This window comes from Motacilla alba, chromosome 1 (genome assembly GCF_015832195.1).
Source record: "Motacilla alba alba isolate MOTALB_02 chromosome 1, Motacilla_alba_V1.0_pri, whole genome shotgun sequence".
NCBI lineage: Eukaryota > Metazoa > Chordata > Aves > Passeriformes > Motacillidae > Motacilla > Motacilla alba.
The window spans coordinates 38,043,444-38,063,758 of NC_052016.1; the positions used below are offsets into that span (position 1 = coordinate 38,043,444).

At 43.3% G+C, this 20,315-nt stretch overlaps 1 protein-coding gene across 1 annotated transcript; it reads right to left on the bottom strand.

Annotated features, from left to right (window-relative positions):
- Positions 1-30: 30 nt before the first annotated feature.
- On the bottom strand, positions 31-20,295 carry FKBP4 (FKBP prolyl isomerase 4). Its single transcript, XM_038152778.1, has 10 exons — positions 20,040-20,295; positions 16,445-16,589; positions 15,099-15,241; positions 11,149-11,269; positions 10,412-10,568; positions 9,286-9,376; positions 8,857-8,940; positions 7,964-8,149; positions 7,188-7,427; positions 31-3,934 (listed from the first exon to the last, which is right to left on the bottom strand). The coding sequence occupies exons 1-10, from the start codon at positions 20,121-20,123 to the stop codon at positions 3,836-3,838; spliced, it is 1,350 nt and encodes a 449-aa protein (XP_038008706.1). The 5' UTR covers positions 20,124-20,295; the 3' UTR covers positions 31-3,835.
- Positions 20,296-20,315: the final 20 nt, after the last annotated feature.

Here is a 20,315-nt window from a genome sequence, read left to right on the forward strand (position 1 = left end):
AAAGGATTCATGCACGCCGAGACACACGGGTGTGGGTTACAAAGTCAGGACTGTAACTGTTTATTTTAAGCATTGTTTTCTTTTTTTTTTTTCCTCTATAAGGACATACATAACGAAGTTTATAGTTGAAGTTTACATGCATGACCTCACGCACAAATACCAGTATCGCCACCTTCTGCCGGCAATCAGACCCACTTTTAAAGACAGCACGGAAATTCCGTTCAGCTGCCTGATCAGGGCATGTTTAGTGTCCTTAACAGATTTACATTCTCAAACATTTCATAGTTTATGTAGTAACAACAAGGGCACAGTGGTACTTTCAAGACTGCTCACACTTAACAACAGATGCACCATTGACTAGATTTTTTATAGATGTGCCACAGAAATCACTTTTTGCTTTCAGAAACATGTACAACTATCATGCCTGTAGATTTTGAAAACTGCTGTTCAACAATTAAAAATTCATCATTAGGACTTGGCCCTATGCTTTAGCAGCAAAAACAGTTTCAGCCACAGAGGCTTGTATTTCCAGGAATAATTAGCAACAAATCAAGGTATTTACGTGTTGAATAAGTACTCTGGCTTGGCATTCCTGTCCCCTTTGACTGTTTTTCTAGGTCTATAAATCCCTTCCTTCTTCTAACCCCAGTTGACATTCACAGTGTTGCTTCCCACAAGAGGGGGTAGTGCTTTGGTATAAGTTTTTCACATATACGAGGCTGTTACTATAGTCAGAGCTCATGAAAGTCACCCCCATTACCTGGCAACCCCTAAGGCTTAGGCAAATGAAATCAGCATTTCCTTCAGTGAAGTGACCTCCCAAGCATCCCTCTTGCCTCTGTCCTATCCACTCACCCCATGAGATTCAGAGCATGGCAGCTCCCGGCTCTCTAACCAAGCTCCAACCCAACAGCAGGTGCTGAATTTGGTGTCTGGGGCCCAGGGGCAGGGCAGCACTCCAAGCAGCCCTTGCTTGGTGACAGTCCCAGGGCCTGGGCTGGGCTGGCACTGCTGCAGGACAGGTACTGGCACTCCCCAGGCCCCACGAGTTTAAGTGCTTACACACTACTTCTGTTTCAGCAAAGGAGACCAGGAATTCACATTGTATATTACATGTTAAAACAGGGATGCTCTCTGCAATCTACACACAAATTCCAGCCCATGGCACGCCATGCAGAGACATCTTTCTCACCATAAAAAAGTCCATTTATTTTAATCTGAGAGAAACAGATTTTCCACCTTTCTTCTGCAGAGCAGGCAAAAAAAATGCCCCTTCTGCCCCTGCCTCTAAACAGGACACTGGAGATGCTGAATTTAACACCACATGATAGGATAAACAACAGCTGAGTTTGAGTACTATGTTCCATGCCTTCAGAAAAAAAAGCCCACCCACACCAAAAACCCCCACAAAATTCAAAAGCACACCCACCCCCAAACAACACAAACTGCAGAAAGAAGCAGAATACTACTGAGTAATAGCTTTCTTGTGAGATCTGGGTAAGCAGACATTAGAATCACAGAGGAGTTTGTAGTTCATTAAAAGTATTTGCAATATGTAAGCCATTATCCCTTACTTTCACTTCAAAGCCAGTCACTTTCAGATGAACTGGTTTGGGGTTTTTTTCCTTCTGGTCCAGTTTTACAATGTGGTGAGGTGAAGAGGAAGGTAGCAATATGAACATAGAACAACCTCTATGCATAGGTTACAGACTTGCTTTATGCACATTCCAGCAACATAATTTCTCCCTTTTGCAAATATATGGGTAAATACTGTATCAAATATTGTGGGAATTTTCTATGGTAATGAACAAACAACACAGAAAAATAATCAGGACACTGGCTATGTGGACAAGAAAACACTGACCAAAGGACAGTATATTCTCTCAATTCTGTGCAAATTCCAATAAAAACCCACGAAAAGTTCAGTTTTCTTGAGTTTAATTGGAGCTTTATTACTTAAGCTGTGACTTCAGTCTTCACCTTCAGCAATTTGCAAAGAGGAGGCATACAAGAAAGGCTACAAAACTTAATGGAAGGGACTCCCTACTGAACAGGGGGGAAAGAGGGCAATCCCAAGGCAGAAGAACTGGGAGCACCAATTTGTTCTTAAGTCTCGCATGAGGACTCCTGAAAAAAGCTGATTACTTGAAGCAAATCACGGAAATAAATTTAGAAAGCAGAACCTGGGATTTAAGTAAGCTGGAACCAGAAAGAAAAACACCAATGACAAAACGGGGACTACCGACCTGTCAGCCTCAGCTCTGTGCCCGGGAAGATCATGGAACAGATCCTCCTGGATGCTATGCTAAGGCACGTGGAGGACAGGGAGGTGATCAGGGACAACCAGCACAGCTTTACAAAGGGCGAGTCCCATCTGAGCAGCCTAGTGGCCTTCAATGATGGAGTGACTCCATCAGTGGACAAGGGAAGGGCTACAGGTGTCATTTACCTTCCTGTTTGTAGTTTTCTGCCTTAGATACAGTTCCCCACAACACCCTTCTCTCTGAATTGGACAGAGGTGGATGCAGTGGGTGGACTGTATGATGGATAAGAAATTGGCTGCACGGTCACATCTACAGGCTAGTAATGGACACCAGTGACAAGTGGTGTCCCTCAGGGGTCCATACTGGGACCAGCGTTACTATCATCTTCATTAATGACATGGATGAAGGGGTAGAGTGCACGCTGAGCCAATCTGCAGGTGACACCAAGCTGAGCAGTCCCCTTGACACACCTGAAGGACGGGATGCCACCCAGAGCGACCTGGGCAAGCCTGAGAAGCAGGCCCATGTGAACCTTCAGTAAGGCCAAGTGCAAGGTGCTGCACCTGGACTGGGGCAACCCCTGGTATCAATAATGGCTGGGAAGAACAGATCCAGGGCAGCCCTGCCAAGAAGGACTTGGGGGTGCTGTTGGATGAAAGGCTGGACATGAGCTGGCAATGTGCACGCACTCACAACCCAGAAGGCCAATTGTAACCTGGGCTGCATCCAAAGCAGTGTGGGCAACAGGAGAGGGAGGGGATTTTTGACCCTGTACTCTGGTGAGACCCCAACTGAAACACTGCATCCACCCCTGGGGTCCCCAGCACAGGAGGGACATGGACCTTTTGGAGCAAGTCCAGAGGAGGCCCACCAAGATGATTAGAGGGATGAAGCACCTCTCCTTATGAGACAAGGGTGAGAGAACTGAATTGTTCAGCCTGGAAAAAAGAAGGCTTTGGGGTGACCAAACTGTGGCCTTCTAGTACCTTAAAGGGAGCCTACAAGAAACATGGAGAGAGACTATTTACAAGGGCAAGTAGTGACAGCACAAAGGGGAATGGCTTCAAACTGAAAGAGGGCAGGTTAAGATTAGGTATTAGGATGAAATTCTTTACTCTGAGGGTGCTGAGGCACTGGAACAGGCTGCCCAGAGAAGCTGTAGATGCTCCATCCCTGCAAGTGTTCAAGACCAGGCTGGAGGGAGCTCTGAGCAACCTGGTCTAGTGAAGGGTGTCCCTGTCCATGGAGGGGGAGTTAGAACTAGATCTTTGAGGTCCCTTCCAACTCAAGCCATTCTATGATTCTACGAAAATGCAAATAAACCAAGCAGAGTAAATCCAGACAGAACCCAAGCAGTAACAGAGGCTGAATGAATAAATAAAGTCACTAGGATTAAATCAGATTTATGCTGCCACTCAGCTTCTTGAACAGCCACATAAAGCTGTAACTGACTGTGGCATGGTGGCTTCAGCCTCTGCTCCCTTGAAGCCACTATCCAACCAGGTAGAAAAATAAAGGTCTAATTCACTGGAAATTCTTTCATTTACAAAACTAATGGAATAGAGGTTTTCTTATGCTTCTGCTTCAACTTCTGATTTATCTTCAACTCCATTCTGCGCATCTTTCATTTCTGCATCTTCAGTGTGGCTTGTCTGAAGAGTAGCAGATGACTAAATAGAGAGACAAAATATATTAGTATGTTATACAACACTTACAAAAATTATTATTATTGTTATTATTATACAAAAATACATAGCAAAAACATTGTTTGATTCTTATTACTTTGAAAGCTCGTCTACCCTGCCAGACTGAATTAAGATATTAGGATCTTCTGCCAAAAGAAACCAAAAATTTTCATGCATCTACGAAACCAGAAGCAGTGTAGAGGAGGCCAAAATATAATACTGGTATTAGGTGGTTATGATTCTTAATGTGGCCTGCACCCGCTTGCCACACAACAATTTCTTAGAAGTCCTTTAAATGAAATTCATTTATGAAGCTCTGCAGGAAGTGCTTTTGCCCTGCTTCAATATTAATGTCATTAATTTTCAGCCATTCCCATGGCCTGCCCTGACCCAGCTTGTATGAGGCACACTTGCACTCAGCGTAAGAAGTATCTCTGTTGCACAACTTGTTTTGTGAAGAGACACTTCAAACTCAACAAGAGTGATTTGGATGTCCTGTGCAAGAGCTTAACTGGAAGAAGATATGATCTGACAGTGTGGCTGCTCTAAAGCCCTCTACTTGTATATCTTCCTCATAAAAAGGTGTGGAAGGCAGAGCCATGAGGTAGGGCCCCAAGGTCAGCTTTTACAACAGGACATAACCAGCACATCCTGACCTTGCAATAATTTTCAAGCACAGTAAGGGGAGGTGAAAATATCGTGGCTTGCTCATCTCAAAACCTAGTGCAATGGAACTGCTATTCCACCTGTCAGCCCAGCATTTTGAGCCATCTGTTTTATGATGATCTTAGATGAGAACCAAACAAAAACAAGCAGAGTTTTAAGCACACAATGCTGGGAGAGCGGAATAGTGGGGGGGAGAAATGGGCAGAATCCTTACAATCTTACATCAATTTGGCTGCAACACAAAACCACATTTAAAAGAACATTCATGCATCAAAGGTCAATTTTTCATCCTTAGAAGCATTCCATAAAGCACACAAGAGTTAAGTCTTCTCTCCACAGAAAGCCTGTTAGCTACCAATCCTGGGCTTAAAATAAGGTGATAAACACCCTGACCTTCAATAATTCTCACTTTACATGTGTAAACTTTTCAAATTAATGAAAGGAACTACTGATGCAAGTGTGGCTGTTGAATTTAACAGACTATGTCAGGAACATCACAACTGCAGTCCAAGCTATCTTCTTAGCAATCAGAAGACATTCAGTAAACAAACTCTCTTCTCCAGAACTTTGAACTTCTACTACATCACCACTAACAGACACTGCTGGAGCTAGAGTAAAGCAACACGATAAATGCAGTAACAAGAAAACAAGCCTTTCTTGCAAGAAAACTACCTCAAGACTGGCCCAGGGAGTAAGCATCCTTTACAGTTTATAGTTCCATTAATCCCATTTCATATGAAACTATATCAATTTAAGACAGGCCAGATAGCTCAGAGAGAAAAAAAACCCCAAAACCAGCACATTGCACATTCCCAAGATCATCTAACTTGTTGGGAAGAATTCACCAGGCCAGTGGCATCCAGGCCTGTATCAGCAATAGCGTGTCCAGCAGGATCAGGGCAGGGATTGTCCTCCTGTACTTGGCAATGGTGAGGCCACACTTCAAATCCTGTGTCCAGTGTTAGATGCCAAACAATAACGTTCCATTTACATTTGGTTGGAGTCCAATCTAAAGGATTCTGCAACTTTAAACTGATGCTGTTCCAAGCAGACAGGGAAACTGGGACTAAGTGCAATGTTTTTCCAATATCCCAAACAGTCTGCAGTGCAAAGACTATAAATCTACCTTTTGCCAAGAACATTACTCTATTACTCCAATTTTCTGTCTTACGAGTTGAAGAAAGCTCAAGGCTTTTGAAGTTTTAGTGAGTATAGCTTGTTTCAGCAATCCACTGTTCCTATCTCAACAGCTCTTGCTGTATCCCACACCTAGTGGAGGAAGCCAAATTCCCAGCAGCTGTGCTAGCTGAAAGGATCCTTCACAACACAGTCTGACAGCTGGCAATTAAATCCTACCATTTCAGAAGTGAAGATGCCAAACAGTGAAATAATTCTACTTTAGTTGCAGTATCTTTGTATTTCTGAGATTTTTTATTAAAGCCTACCAAAGTTAAGATACTCTGTGACTTCACATCACTGTGTCTAGAAGTACAGAATACTTTCTTTTAAGCTCCAATACACAAGGACTGTTGACATCAGGCTGCTTTAGCCAAAAAGAGAAGAGACAGAGTGAAGCATTTCATGTAGGAAATTGACAGCTGACAGCCTGAAATGGCTGAAACTGTCAGGATACACTCATCTGAGGACATCATGCCTCTGGAAAGACTCAATGACACAGTTAACCAAAGGAAATTCATGTACCAGTATCTGGCAATTCTTTATGTTCTCCATGTATATTCTGGAAATGTGAAAATAACCTCACAAGATACAAGCTTCTGTACTCCCCACTGTTACTGAAGAAATTTGAGTCTGACATAAATCCCAGATTTGTCTGAGAAGTTACAGGCCCATCTTGTCCTTCTAGACCATCAGATTTAAGGAAACGAACCACAAGGTTTTCTTAGGACATGTGATTCTCACCAGTAACCTGGAATGTTTCTTGCTAGCTAATACAATCTTGTTAGAACCTGTATTCACATACTGCCATTATTAACTGAACTAGCATTTACTAAAATTCTAGTGAAAGCTTATTAGGAAAACCATCCACACAGCAGAATAATCAATCTTCTGACACTCCATAATCTCTGACATTTGGAGACCATCAAGCACATCCTAATGTCTCTGTGAGAAGCAAGATGGTGCTCAGCATCCTCTATATGACAGACACAAGTTCTCACTAGATGGGCACCTCAGGCACCAGAACAGCCTGTTCTTTGCAACAGGTTCTAGAGGAATAGGTGCTTTTTCCACTTCTAGAACATTGTCATGTTTGCATCTCATCACTTCAACTGCCTTCTGATTAACACTGGTCTGTTGCAAATTCAGTTGAAATATATAAAAGCTTTCTGTGCCATGGTTGGTACTCCTGATTTTCCTGTTCAAACAAGATGGCCTAATAATTTTGACTGTTGGCATTTTGAGTTCCATCCCTGCTACCTAAAGCAGTGTTCTACTTAAGTGTTGTCCTGCTATAATTACCTGTAATAAGAAGCAAGGTGAGTATCTAAACCACTGCTCCTTGTCTATAACACATGACACCACCTCCTGTAATGTTTGGAGTAGTGTTACTTACCTTTAAGTCTTTGTCTGCAAGCCTTTGGAACATGTTGGCATACATCTTCTTCTCCTTCTCATGCTGCTCCCGTATTTTTTGCTGACAAGTCACCAGTTGCACTTTGGCAGCTTTGTTACTTGGATAAAGTTGTATCACTTTCTGGAAATCTGCTCGGGCCAGCTCAAAGTCATTGACAGCCAAGTGAGCTTCTCCACGCCGGAAAAGGCCTTTTTCATTGTTGCTATCCAATTCGAGTGCCTGCATTCAAAAAAAACCAAAACCACATTCAGTAATTATTTTTCTTTTATCAAAATTATATGCAGTCAGAACACCAGAGACTGCTAGAAACTGTGCCTTCTGATGTAGACTTATGAGTCTTGTCAGGGCTTACTAATAAAGTCAGTGGAATACAGTAGAAGTAAGTACAAAGAGGAATTTATATAGTAGGCTATTTGACAAGAGAACCAGCAAGCCTAAGATTTAGTCAGGGAGTAATCCTGCTCTTTGACAGACCTTTGCCAACATGACTACCTTCACCACATCTCAAGTGCTCCTTATTTCTAAATACTTGAACATTCCCAATGTAGCAGCAAGTTAGTAAAAGATGTTCAAAGGGCACTAAGAATGAAAATAATCTGTTGGATATTTTTAGTGCACTAAAAATTCTGTACTACCCAAATGACAGCTGGTAAGAAAGACCAACCACCACACTAGCCTGTTGTCCCTAAAATGTCTAAAGCAAGACAAACTGTCAGACTGCTGGTGCAGTTTAAGAATAAATAAGCTCCTACTACCTTGTTGCAGTTCTCCAAAGCCTGGGAGTATTCCTTTAGCTTGAGATGGCACATAGCTAAGTTAAGGTGGGCAGCAAGCCTCAGGCTTTTGGCTTTTGATTCCTCCTCCTCGGTGAGTCCCGACTCGTGCTCCAGCCATGACACAATCTTCTTATACTGTAATGCTGCCCGCTTGTATTTCCCCTCCTGTAAACAAGGCAGCTCAGTTATCACACAGCTCATCATCACAGGAACTTTTATCTCCCTCTCGTCCCTTTTGCCTGCCTTGAGCAATACATCTAAAAAACCCCATTTGATCAAAAAGTAACATCTATCATCAAAAATACTTCTGAGAGCCATTCCTGCACAGGATCAGAAAATCTTTAGAAATACTTAACTGGTTCCCCACTAGAGCTAGGGGTATATGCCAGCACTGATACTTCACTGAACTCCTACCTTTATATTCAACTTTTGATGCAAAAATAAGGGGAGATGGGGAATTCTCAGAGTGCAATACAAAGATAATAGGAAACTCTTCCTTTAGCTACTTAATTGTTTTAAACAGCTTCTCCACACATGCCTACCCAAATGAACGTTGTTCACTCATAGCAGTGTCCCACAGCAGGAACTGAAATACTGTACACCCTACAGTGTACAGTATTTCAGTGTACAGTGTTATCTGTACATAGAGCAAACAGCTCTAACAGAGAGCTCCTTGCAGAGTCAGTTCTTTGGATAACCCAACCAAGTTTCTTTTTTTTTTTCTTTTTTAAGACACATTCCCCTCCAGCTCTCCATGTAAAATTTCACAGAATACCATGAACACCACTCAGAAATTATAGAGGCTGTAAACATCATTATCAACTCAGGACATTGACCAAAAAATGCTATTATTACTGGGGGCTGTAACTTACCTTGAAGTACTGAGTGCCTCTCTCCTTCACAATGCTGCTCTGTTCTAACTTCTCATCCGTGTTCATTTCCCAGGACTCCTTAGCCTACCCAAACAGGAACAGTTCCAGTCAATTTCAATACAACTTCTAGGGAAATCAAGTAGCTATGCTGTTTCTCACTAGCAGTATGGTTGAGATAAGTCTGGCAAAGCAGAGCTTTGCACTGCTAATGGGAACCAGCCTAGAGCACGAGAGATGGCAACAGACAGGGACACAGGAAGAATAAGGACCATTTCAGCCAAGAGCTCCCAGCATGTCACCATCATCTCTGGCAACAGTGGCCTCCCTGTTTCACACCACCGTTCAAGGATTCCATTGTCATCGTTTAGCTGCACTACCACTTCTTCCCCCAGCCTCGGATCTCTTTGGGATTTCATCTCTTGCTCTCACCTTTTCAAAGCTTTTGAGTTTCACTTCATACTGCAGCTCTGCATCTGGAGGGATCTTAAATTTCTCATTCCCAGCACTTCCAAAACCATAGCTGTAAAATGGAGGGGGGGGGAGGGAGAAACAAAAATTATAAATAAGAGTTCAAAACTACCCATCCAGCTATACTTGCTACATAGGAAGATGGAGACAAAAACCCCATGCAAATTTGGGATGCACATAAATTATTACAAGACAAAGGCTTGAAGAATTCTAGATACAATTCTAAAATTAGCACGGACAAGGAAGAAGAAAGTAAGAGAAACCTAGTATTGACTTCATTAATCTTTTAGCAGCTCCTATTATTTTATTAGTTTTTTAGTTTACTTTAAGGAAAAGCAAGTAATCCCTTCATCAAAAAAAAAAGCCAAACCAAAACAACTAACTTTCAAATTACAACTACCGTATTTAATATTCATGGTCTGAAACTGAGTGTTGCATTCAGAGCACCTGTATTTTAGTTCTATTCTTAGAAAAGCAAAGAGAATAAATACCAAGATTAGGTGAGCAGCTGCACACTTATGATACTGCTAACCAGTTGGTAATAAACAGGAAATGCTTACAGAAAGGTACTGCTATGCAACTCCAGAAAGAGCTGCATATTAGCAAGATAACCCTCTAGATCAGATGGCTTTCCTTTTCTGCTCCCATCAAGCTCAGTTACAGTTAAAAAAAAAATCAATAGAACTGAAATAAATTTGATGAAAACAATCTGGGCAACTCCACTTGTTTCAGATGTGTTCTCACTGTAAAGAGAAAATTCTGCCTATATCCAAGTCTACATATGCACTGTTTTACAGTAATCAGTCATGAGAAGAGGGATCACAAAAATCCAAGTTAGAGAGCAACAAGGTTTTTCAAAAATATTTAGAGGTCAACATTACAGAGACTTAAGTGAATTTTTCCTGGACTGCTACTGCTTCACCATGAAATGGCAAAGCACAATACTTATCATACATCAATTTCTGGGGCTGATCCAAGTTTTTACCACAACACTCAAAAAAGCTGAAAGGCATTATAACAAAATATTTCTTTCTTGCCAGATGATTAGTGTAAGACCTTCCTGTAGCAAACACCAGAAACAGCATACCTGGGCTTGAGATAGAACACAGATTGCTCCGATTTCTCCATTTTTTGAATTGCTTTCTCCAGACCATGAGGAATATCGAAGTTTTCACCTTCTCCAATCTCAAACCGCAATTCCCGCTTGTCAAAAACGCGATCTCCGTGTCGGCCTTCAAGCTGGACTGGTAACAAAAACCAGAACAACAGAGAGAGAAATCAGAAGGTATCTATGTATGGCAGTGGGCAGGTACCCAGGAGTGCACAGGGAGTCCTATACAGGCAGGCAGCACACACACGTGCCAAAGCCTCCTTCTGAACAGTCTTTTCTCTTTTAGCAGCTACCTATGGTGCGGCAGCTACTGGCAGCCAACAGAATTTCTGCTGTTCAATTTAACAACCCCTCTTTTTTTTGTTGTTCATTTAAGTGTTTGTTTTTTCCACTCTGACAACAAGTGCCAGAATGACTTCCCCTTTTGTTCCTCAGCACATGGAAATACTTTATGAGACTCAATCACCTTTTGTCATCAGATAAGCACTTCAACAGATTCAGTATCACCAGAAAACACAGTTGCAGCTGGAAAATGTAAACCTTGCTAGAAACAGGAGAAGGAAAGCTTACTCTAGTTTGTTAAGTTACTTGGTACAGAAAAGAGAAGCCATGTATTCCTCTCCCTCAGAACATGCAGTTGTACATTGTGAAAAGGTTCTCACTGCCATCCCTCACTGCAAATCCATTCACTGTTTGTGTAACAACACACTTACTCTCTACAAGTGCATCCTCATTGGGCCTGGAGTAGCCCTCCCCTTTTTTACGGATTCTTCGGATGATGCCACCATCTTCTTCATCGGTAAGGTCCTCCCCCTTGAACTCAAAAAGTTCTATCTGTGGAGGCAAGAAAAGCCTTGCATTTATTCTCATTAGACCAATTTAGTAACTCATATGATTTATTCTCCAGAGATCTTTGAAACTTTAAACCCACTGCTGCGACAAATTGTTTAGGATTTTTAAGAGCTAGTGTTAATGTAGGTATCCAGTCTGAATCTCTGAATCTTCACATGCCTTCCCAAGTAAATGTAAATCATAGTTCCAAGTGGGAGTACCATGATGACATAGAAGAACAGTCTAGTTACAAAAGGTATTTGTCATTGGTACTATGAAGAAAAAAAAAAATCATATCCTATTTTTGAGTAAAACAATAGTGAAAACTATTCCCAAGCACAAAAAAGCAAGCCATTATAATCAGCATTGTTTAGACTACCTCATTAAAAAAAAAAGTTCTGAGCTACTGCTGTGGAGGTTCCTGACACTGGACCTGAGATAACTGGAATGCAAAAGGAACTGAATATCCACCAGTACTTCCACTTTTTATTTTAATTGACACCTAATAACAAATAATATTCTGGTCTGTCTTTTCAGTCAGTCTTAAAAAAGTAATTCCTGAACATCCTACTGATGACCATACAGGTGTGCACCTCCCCCTTCTTTTTTTTCCCCAGCCTGAACAATACTATTCTGTGGAATAATCTAGCTATTTATATTGCTCAGCAAAAGTAATCATGAGGAAGAAAAAACAAACCACCACTAGATAAAAAAAAAGGAGTACTTCCAAATCATAGGACATACATTATTCCTTGTCATAAAGAAATGCTGGTGTGATGGCACAGGTACAAAATCTCTTAGTGCAAATTTTAGAGGGTCTTTTGTAAAGCAACTTGTACAAAATTTTAGCATGGTGATAGGCACTCGCAAAAGAATCCTCCTGATACTGTGTTAAGTAATAAAAAGTAAACCTAGGTAAAACTAAAAGAGTGGAAACTTAGAGACTTCAGCTGCTTGAGAGTCATACTAGCCAGAAACTACTTTAACCTGGTAAAACTTGGGAAAATTTTCTGGATCTACGTTCCAACCCACACCCCCAATCAGGACTCACCCAGCACTGCTTACTTGTTGCAGCCAGTGAGCCCCAGGCTATTTTGTTAGGGAAGCACAAAACCATCACAGGCAGCTTTGGTCCTTTTCTTTCTCCCCTCTTCCCTTCAACATAACTGCTCAGGCAGGCATTAGGGAATATCAAGACTCAAGAATGAAACACTACTTTTATCTAAAAGCATACCCAGAAAATGGAGGGGCCAGACTGGCAGCATCAAGAAAAGTCCAGTGGGAAGTGAATAACCTGGGCAACCGTATGAGACAGACTCAGGAGTAGCCTGATGGACCAAATCCCATCTTTCAGTTCACACTTTTATTAATCCCAGTGTTATGTATTACCTCTTGTAAAAGGACAATAAAAGTTTCTCTGCTTTCTGCTGTCCACGTGCATCCTCTGTAGTAGTGCTAAGCCCTTAAGAATGCACCACTGTCCTGCCTAGGTAGAAGGCCTTGAGCTTGCATTTCAATCATCAGCTCAGCCCTGATTACACCCGGTATCACTCGCATAGAAGCACACAGCACTCCAACATGGGTAGTTTGATCCAATACAACTAAGCCATGAATAACATCAGATTTCTATGTAAGAAAATGCTGCTTATGAACAGCTCTCCATGATACAATTTTTCAGAAATAATGGTGTTAATTTTGATGTACTCAAAGTGAGTAAGCTGTCATCCCTTAGTGGATACTACCTGCTAGCAATATTTTCTTAATCCTTCCACACAGAATATATCTTTAATCCTACTACTCACAAGTCCATGGGAAAAAAAATGCAAATACACTATCCAAATGCAAAGTAAATTCAATATCCAATTACGTGAAGGCCAATGGCACCTGGCCTGTATCAGCAATGGTGTGGCCAGCAGGACCAGGGCAGTGATTGTCACCCTGTACGAGGCATTGTTTTTTTATTTTGATGAAGGGATTACTTGCTTTTCCTTAACACACCTCAAATCCAGTGTTCAGTTTTGGGCCTTTCAGTTCAGGAAGGACATTGAGGTGCTGGAGTGTGTCCAGAGAAGGGCAACACAGCTGGTGAAGGGTCTGGAGCACAAGTCCCATGAGGAGCTGCTTGAGAGAGCTGGGGGTGTTTAGCCTGGAGAGAAAGAGGGGTCTTGGGGGGAACCTTCTACTTTCTACACCTCCTGAGAGGAGGCTGTTGCCAGATGGGGTCAGTCCCTTCTTCCAAGTAACAAGTCACAGAACAAGAAGAAATGGCCTCAAGGTGAACCAGGTGAGCTTTAGAATGGATATTAGCATTAGAACAGGCTGCCCAGGGAAGTGGGTGAGTCACCCTCCCCGGAGGTATTTAGGTGTAGATGTAAGCATGGGTTGGGTTAATGGTTTAGTGATGGACTTGGCTGTGTCAGATTTATGATTGGACTCAATGGTCTTGAAGGTTTTTCCTACCTAAATGACTCTGTGTATAATTTATCCTTCTTAACAGATGCTCACTGTTTCCAATAAAACCTAAACAGACTTTCAGTCTTTGAATAACTCCATGAGCTATTTTCACCTTTCTCAGATATAAGATAAAACATTCAATCTCAGAGCAATCATCAATTTTAAAGCTTTCCTTATGCCTCCAAATGTAGGACTCCATTCCATTGATTAAGTGCTTTAGAACAAAGTAATTTTAAAAATTACACTACAGAGTCTGCCCTCTCTCAGGTAGAGTTTATTTTGAAATAATTGTTGGCAAATTGAACTGTTTCAACAGTAAGAAAAATCCATCCTCTCCAAACCCTCTTGAGACTGTCAGGGTATGCTCCAGAAAAGAGCTTTAATGTCATCCTACATGGAAAAATCAAATACAAGTCTCAGCATTCTGAGCAACCATTCTCACTTCTGAAATAACACACAAGAGACAGCTCCTGTTTCCACCCCCTTTGGGGAAGGAGGGGGAAGATGTGGGGGGAAAATTACTTTTAAGGTCAGTAGGAAATAAAATCTCTCCTCTTCTGGTGAGGCTGAGAGACACCAAGGATAACTGGCTCCATGCTCACCAAGACATGCAGCTCATCTCCAGGAGATCAGCTGGCCATGTGAATTGTCAAACTGGGTTACCCAGCTGCCAAACTCAAGACTGCTGACTCTGTCACAGGCACTGAGTGAGTGCACAGGACTTCATCTATGGGGGCAAGATTAATCAGTGTAGCCTGGATGCACACAGAGACTTTGGCAATGAACCAGCAACCTGAATCCAAACTGGTTTTATGATGCTTTAAGGCTGACTGAAATGCTCAGCTCTACAGAAAAGAGTTTGTAATTGCAGGGCTGTTCAAATATTGTATTCCAGCAGCTTCCACGGGACAATTACCTCTTTTCTCCCTGAAAAGAGGTAATGTTAATGTTGTAAAGAAAACACAAGTAAGTATAAAAAAATATATTATTGAGGGCATTAATTGCTCTTCCTGTTGTTGAAAACCTCACATTTAATATATCATTACTCTGAGTGTTATGAAGCGATTAAAGATTTCATTTCAACTACTTGAGTCTATCACTGAAATAGTCTGCCCTCCCAGCCTGCACTTTACTCCTGCAAATCACCCAGTAACTGCAAAATTACAACTGAACACTGAAGATCATTCAAGTGTTTTAAAAACTCAAAGAGAAGGGAACCCAAGCCATTACAGAGCAGCGGCAGCCAGACTAAAATTTTGTCCATGCTACCCAAAACGGACCATGTTATTTTGCTTAGAAAATGTAACAATCCTGTTTTGAAAGGATATTGCATTATACATTTTCAAGCATACAGTTTTAGTGACCATCTCTCACTTACCTCAAAAATCAATGTAGCATTAGGAGGTATCTTTGGAGGGCTCCCAGCTGAGCCATAGGCATATTCTGGTTTACACGTAATCCGACAGATTTCACCAATCTTCATAGTGGCCACAGCAATGTCCCATGCTTTGATCACCTCACCTGTACAAGTCAAATGCCAATCCCACATGAAGGGCATGATCAGGTGAAACTGAGCATCCTAATTTTTAGTATACAAAAGCTAAGGCAGCGAAAATACTGAAGAACTTGTGCACACTCTCATTTATGTACATCAGTTTTAAGCCTAAAAGTTTCCCAGGGACCCAAATTTGGCCCAAACATTTCTTGATTCCAGGTGTAACAACTCTTTTCATAGAATAACAGAACACAGACACCAGCTGAAGTGCTTGGCACAGTCCCAAGTGTGAGGAAGTAACAATAAACTCTTCCGAGAGGAAGGCCTTAGGGTGAGAGATTGCCTGCTCCTGTTTTGAAAACAATCCAAACCTAACAGCCTTTTCTGTTCATACTTGTATCAGCTGGCAAAGAACAGCACCAGTGGTAACTAAAAGTTACACACATTTGTAACAGAAGGGGTAAGAAAGTAGTAGCATTCCTTTCAAAGGGAAGAAAAGATGTAACAAACTCCCCTCTCTTACTCAAGCCGTCCCAATTGCTGCTCCTCTTAACTCCTCAAGCAGACTTTCTATTAGTCTTGTATTAATAGGTACACTTAATATCATCTCAAATTGAAGTACAATTAATTTACCTCTTTTAAAAAAGGAGGTATTATCTATTTTGTAAAAAGAAGAAGGTCAGAAACTTCCAGGGAAGAATACAAGATTGAGTAATAAGATTAGCAGAAATAACCATGCTCAGATTTTCAAAAAATGAAATATTTTGTTAATGAAGAGATTAACTGCTCAAAGACTCATATTTGGGTTAACTTGAGAATTTTGTAGAAAAGAGAGTGTGTTTCATCATAAGACAGGAGACAGCTGCCTCTCTGTCCCACTTTCTGGTCACAATTAAGCACTCCTGATTGGAGGCCTGCTCCCCAAAAATACCCCAACCAAAAAAATGCATATTCTGGCTATTTAGCTGCCTTTATCTCTACATTTCAGGACAGATTTGTTCTCCTGGAGTGCTTTGTCTGAGGCCTGTGAATTCTTCAGCAGGCCTTTTATGGGGCTACACAGTTCTCTTATTCAGAAAAATCTCACATTCTGATGGGACCATTCTAAGAGAATACAAGTTTAAGAGAAAACGAGTTTAAGCGCCAGTTTTGAAAATCAAAGGAGCCACACAAGGAAATCCCATCTCGATGATTACCAAAACTGATCAGCCCCAAACACAAGACATTACCTTTCCCCAAGTCAAATGAGAATTTGTCTTTTCTGTCCAGACTGGAGTCAAATTTTGTGCCATCGAGAAGCCACCCCGTGTAATGGACGGTCACCTTATCACCTATCATCGGAGACTCTGTCCCACTGCCTTCTCTCTTGACAACCTGAGGAAAACAGTGACCAGTATTAACATCACGGAAATCAAGTCTGCCTGCCCACTGGACACGAATCACAAATACCTAGATATGTGTGTTATCATCCTTAGTAGACAGAGGATTTGCAGGTTTCTTTCAGTCACCTGGAAATGGACTGGCTGTTCTTTCTGCAGATTAGCAGCGCTGCAAATGCAGAACCTCAAGATGGCTGTGCTGAGATACAAGAATTTAACCGGCAACAGCTTACAGATCTCTGCATTAGGCAGGGTTTTTTCTTCTTTATTCAGGCATTTGCCTCAGCACCTCTCTATCATCAGGCCCGAGTTCAGTGTTCTAGGCAAAGCACTTCAACAAGAGAACGAGGTGGTTTTTTCCCCGCAAAGTCTATTCCAGCATGTAATCTGAAATTATTCGAGTTAAACCAGCCAGTTTATCGAAGGTTAACAGTGTCTCACCCCAAGCAGGTTAGTTCTATCAGCCTACAGTATAACACTTAAAAATTATTGATTGCAACAATTTTGTCTCCCACAATTCTGACACAGATAGCCAGCGTCTCACATATAGCTGCAAGGATTTGATTTTCTTCTTAGGGAGAAGAAAATCCCCAGCCTACCAAGAGAGACAAGTATTAAATAAATCTATACTATCCAGAAAGTGGGGACAATCTCTCTGGTGTTCATTTGAAGCATATATAAAATCAGAAATCAGAATAATAGCGACATATCTCACAGGCAAGGATGTGAGGCCTTGCCCATAACAGGATTCCTGAAGTTCAGATTTGAATTTTGAATTTTTCCCAATACAGATTGAAACCAGCTAGCCCTAAGCCGAAGTTCTGCATTATCTTAGCCAGGCAAAAGGGGACCAATGGAGGACTCTATTTGCTTGCATCACGGAGACCTGGAAAACATTCTGTTATAGAAGATAAACATCTATTCAAGGGCAGTTACAGGGCATCCCTCCTTTAAATGTCATGTTTCTATATCAATCATGTTTTTCACTGAATGAGGCAGACCTTTGGGAGTCTCCTTCACAAATTTCAGCTTCCTGCAACCCACCACTGTCAATCTCCCTCCTGGCCTCCCACCATCCCGGCGACTGACTATCCAACTGAAATGCCAGGACCCTCCATCCAAACCCAAAGCTTCACCACCGACAGCTTCTGTCAGACTAACAAGCTGAGAGCACCTCGCTGAAAGCCTAAAACAAAAAATACCCCCACAAACAAACAAAACCTAGAAAAAAATCCTGGCTGCTCGTTTTACAAGGAAAGGATGCTCAACATGAAAAGGGATGCTGATCTCACACAGCACACCATCCCTTTAACCCTGCACCAGCACCAGGGCAGTTATTAGCATCACAAAACCAATCTGTCGATGTCTCCCCGAGGAAGGCAAAAGTTCAAGCAACCACTCTCAGAGAGATAAGGAAACAGAGAATTATGAGAAAAACACATGAATCAGGTAAGCAACCTGATCTACATCGTGCTTAGCGGATGCAATTTGCAAATCTGCATAAAGCAGATGCAAACTAGCACTTTAAAGCAGCCAGTCTGATGCACTTTTGAAAAACTAACTGCATTTAATGGAAATTTACTAAACTTTACCAAATGCCATATTCTTGTAGTGCCATAGCAAGGTATTCTAGAATAACAAATATCTCATTTTCATTATTTATATAGTTTATTCTTTTGCATTTGTTCCATTTTGAAGAGACTGAAGTTTCACTGGTGAATATGGCAATCCTATTTTCTGTAAGGTTTACATTTCCTTTTCAGATGGAGAAACTGGATTTTTCAGTTCATATGGCTTTTCAAATTGTTTCTTTCCAAACTTAATTATTATTCTAGGAATTGTGCAAGTATATTCAGCAATATCAGGTAAAAAACTGTGGATACTATTCTGATATACAGCTAATGAGCAAATAAACACACTCCTGGAATCACTGCAACAACACCACTACGAAATTGGTGTAGGTTCGTTCAGAGCTAGACGCTTGATTTCAATAGATGAATTTTGCACTCCAGCAATTACGTAAAAATAAAATCTATGAAGGCTGGACTTTGTGACCTCTACGGTATCTTACTTGTCATGTCACCATCTCAATTTTTGTAATTTCCACAACCTCACGTCGTTTGCTAGTGTTTTCTACTCCCCTCCTCTAAAAAAATAAACGAACCAACCAAACAAAAAACAACCCAAAACCCACCTGCTGCTTCTCCATCATCAAAAAGTAGGTACTGCATGAATCATGCATACCCCCACTGCCCTTCTACCACGCTCAAGGGATCTGGTCTGCGGGAGATCCGGGCAGCCATGCAGATGAGAACTCTGACCTGATACTGTACTATGTGCAAAACCCAAAATATCTCACCTAAACATGCTAGCAGGGAACACGGAAAAGCAGAAATATAGCAGCCAACATCTCCAATCTGCTCCCTTAATACCCCTCCTGAAGGGGAGACAGCGCCTCCGTAATGAACCCAGAATTTAGAAGGCTCTAAAGGTTAAACCCAGAATTTTGCCTTTGCTGTGGTGCCCCTTTCTCCTCCTGAACGCGGTAACTTCGAAATTTTACTACGCTTCTAAATAATCGCCGAAGTTTTTAGCGGAGCCTAAGGAAGTTTCTAGAGATATGGAAATAGGCAACGTCTGACAGAGGAAGTTCGCGCAACTCCCCCTCACGGCATAAATCCCGCTGCCCTTATCGCCTGCCTTCCCAGTACAAAGGAGAGCAGCCGCTCCGCCTCGGCCGCTCCGGGGACCTGCCCGGCCGCCGGCCCCGCGGCACCGAGGGGCGGCCAGGCCGCTGCCGCCGCCGGACCGCGCACCCCGCCGGGCCCGGGGGCGGCCCGGGGCCTGAAGGCAGGCACGGCCAGGCACGGCGGGGACGGGCACCGGGCGCACGTGCCCCGCCGGGGCTCCATCTTTAATTCCCGGCCCCGGACACGTGCTGGGGGGGCGGGGATGGACCCGGACCCCCGCAACTCGCGCCGCGAGCCGGACAGAGAGCCCGGCCCGCCTCCCCCTCCCGCATCTTCCCCCTAAACGGCGGAGGAAAGCCGAAACGCAGGGGGAAGCGCCTTTTCGCTGCTCAGCCCCCCCCGTGACCCCGAGCTCTCCCGGCGGGCAGCCCGGGCTCCGGCTCGCCCCGGGAGGAGCGGGGAGCCGCCAGGAGGAGCGGGGAGCCCCCGCAGCCAGCCGGGCAGCGCTTGCGCAGCCGGGGCGCGCTCCCGCCCTCCGCCGCTGTTGTTTAATCGCCCGCGCTGCGCCAGCCCTGCCTGGATACCCAGGGACCGCCTCGTCCCCTTCCCCGCAGGGCACACAATGGGCCCGGTAGAGCCAGGGCGCCCGCGGAGCACCCGCTCGCAGGCTACGAGGAATGCCCCCGCTCCCCGCCGGCGCGGGGACCCCTCGGAGCTAGTGCGGAGAGTGGGGATGGGGAACAGCCGCCCGGTACCTTGAGGACCCCTTCATCCTGCTTGGGAGTGATGTCCACCCCTTCCAGGGGAGCCCCGTCCGCTTTCATCTCCTCCGCCGTCATGCCGCCTGCCGCTGCCACCTCTGCGCAGGGAAGGGCCGCCTGGCGGGCTCGGTGCTGCGGTGAGCGCCGGGATGAGGCTGCGATAGCGCCTGGCTGCGCCTCCGGCTCCGGGCAGCGCGGGTGGGGAGGAGCGCCGCACGCCTCCTTCCCTGCTGCTCTAGCCGCAGCGCCGGCCCCTGCTCGGCGAGGAGG

Coding starts and splice junctions, on each gene's coding strand:
- FKBP4 (XM_038152778.1), bottom strand. CDS start 20,123: ATGACGGCGGAGGAGATGAAAGCGGACGGGGCTCCCCTGGAAGGGGTG. Junction 10,569..11,148: donor TGAGGATGCACTTGTAGAGA/GTAAGTGTGTTG, acceptor TTTTGTTACCAG/TCCAGCTTGAAGGCCGACAC. Junction 8,150..8,856: donor GAGGCACTCAGTACTTCAAG/GTAAGTTACAGC, acceptor CCTTGTTTACAG/GAGGGGAAATACAAGCGGGC.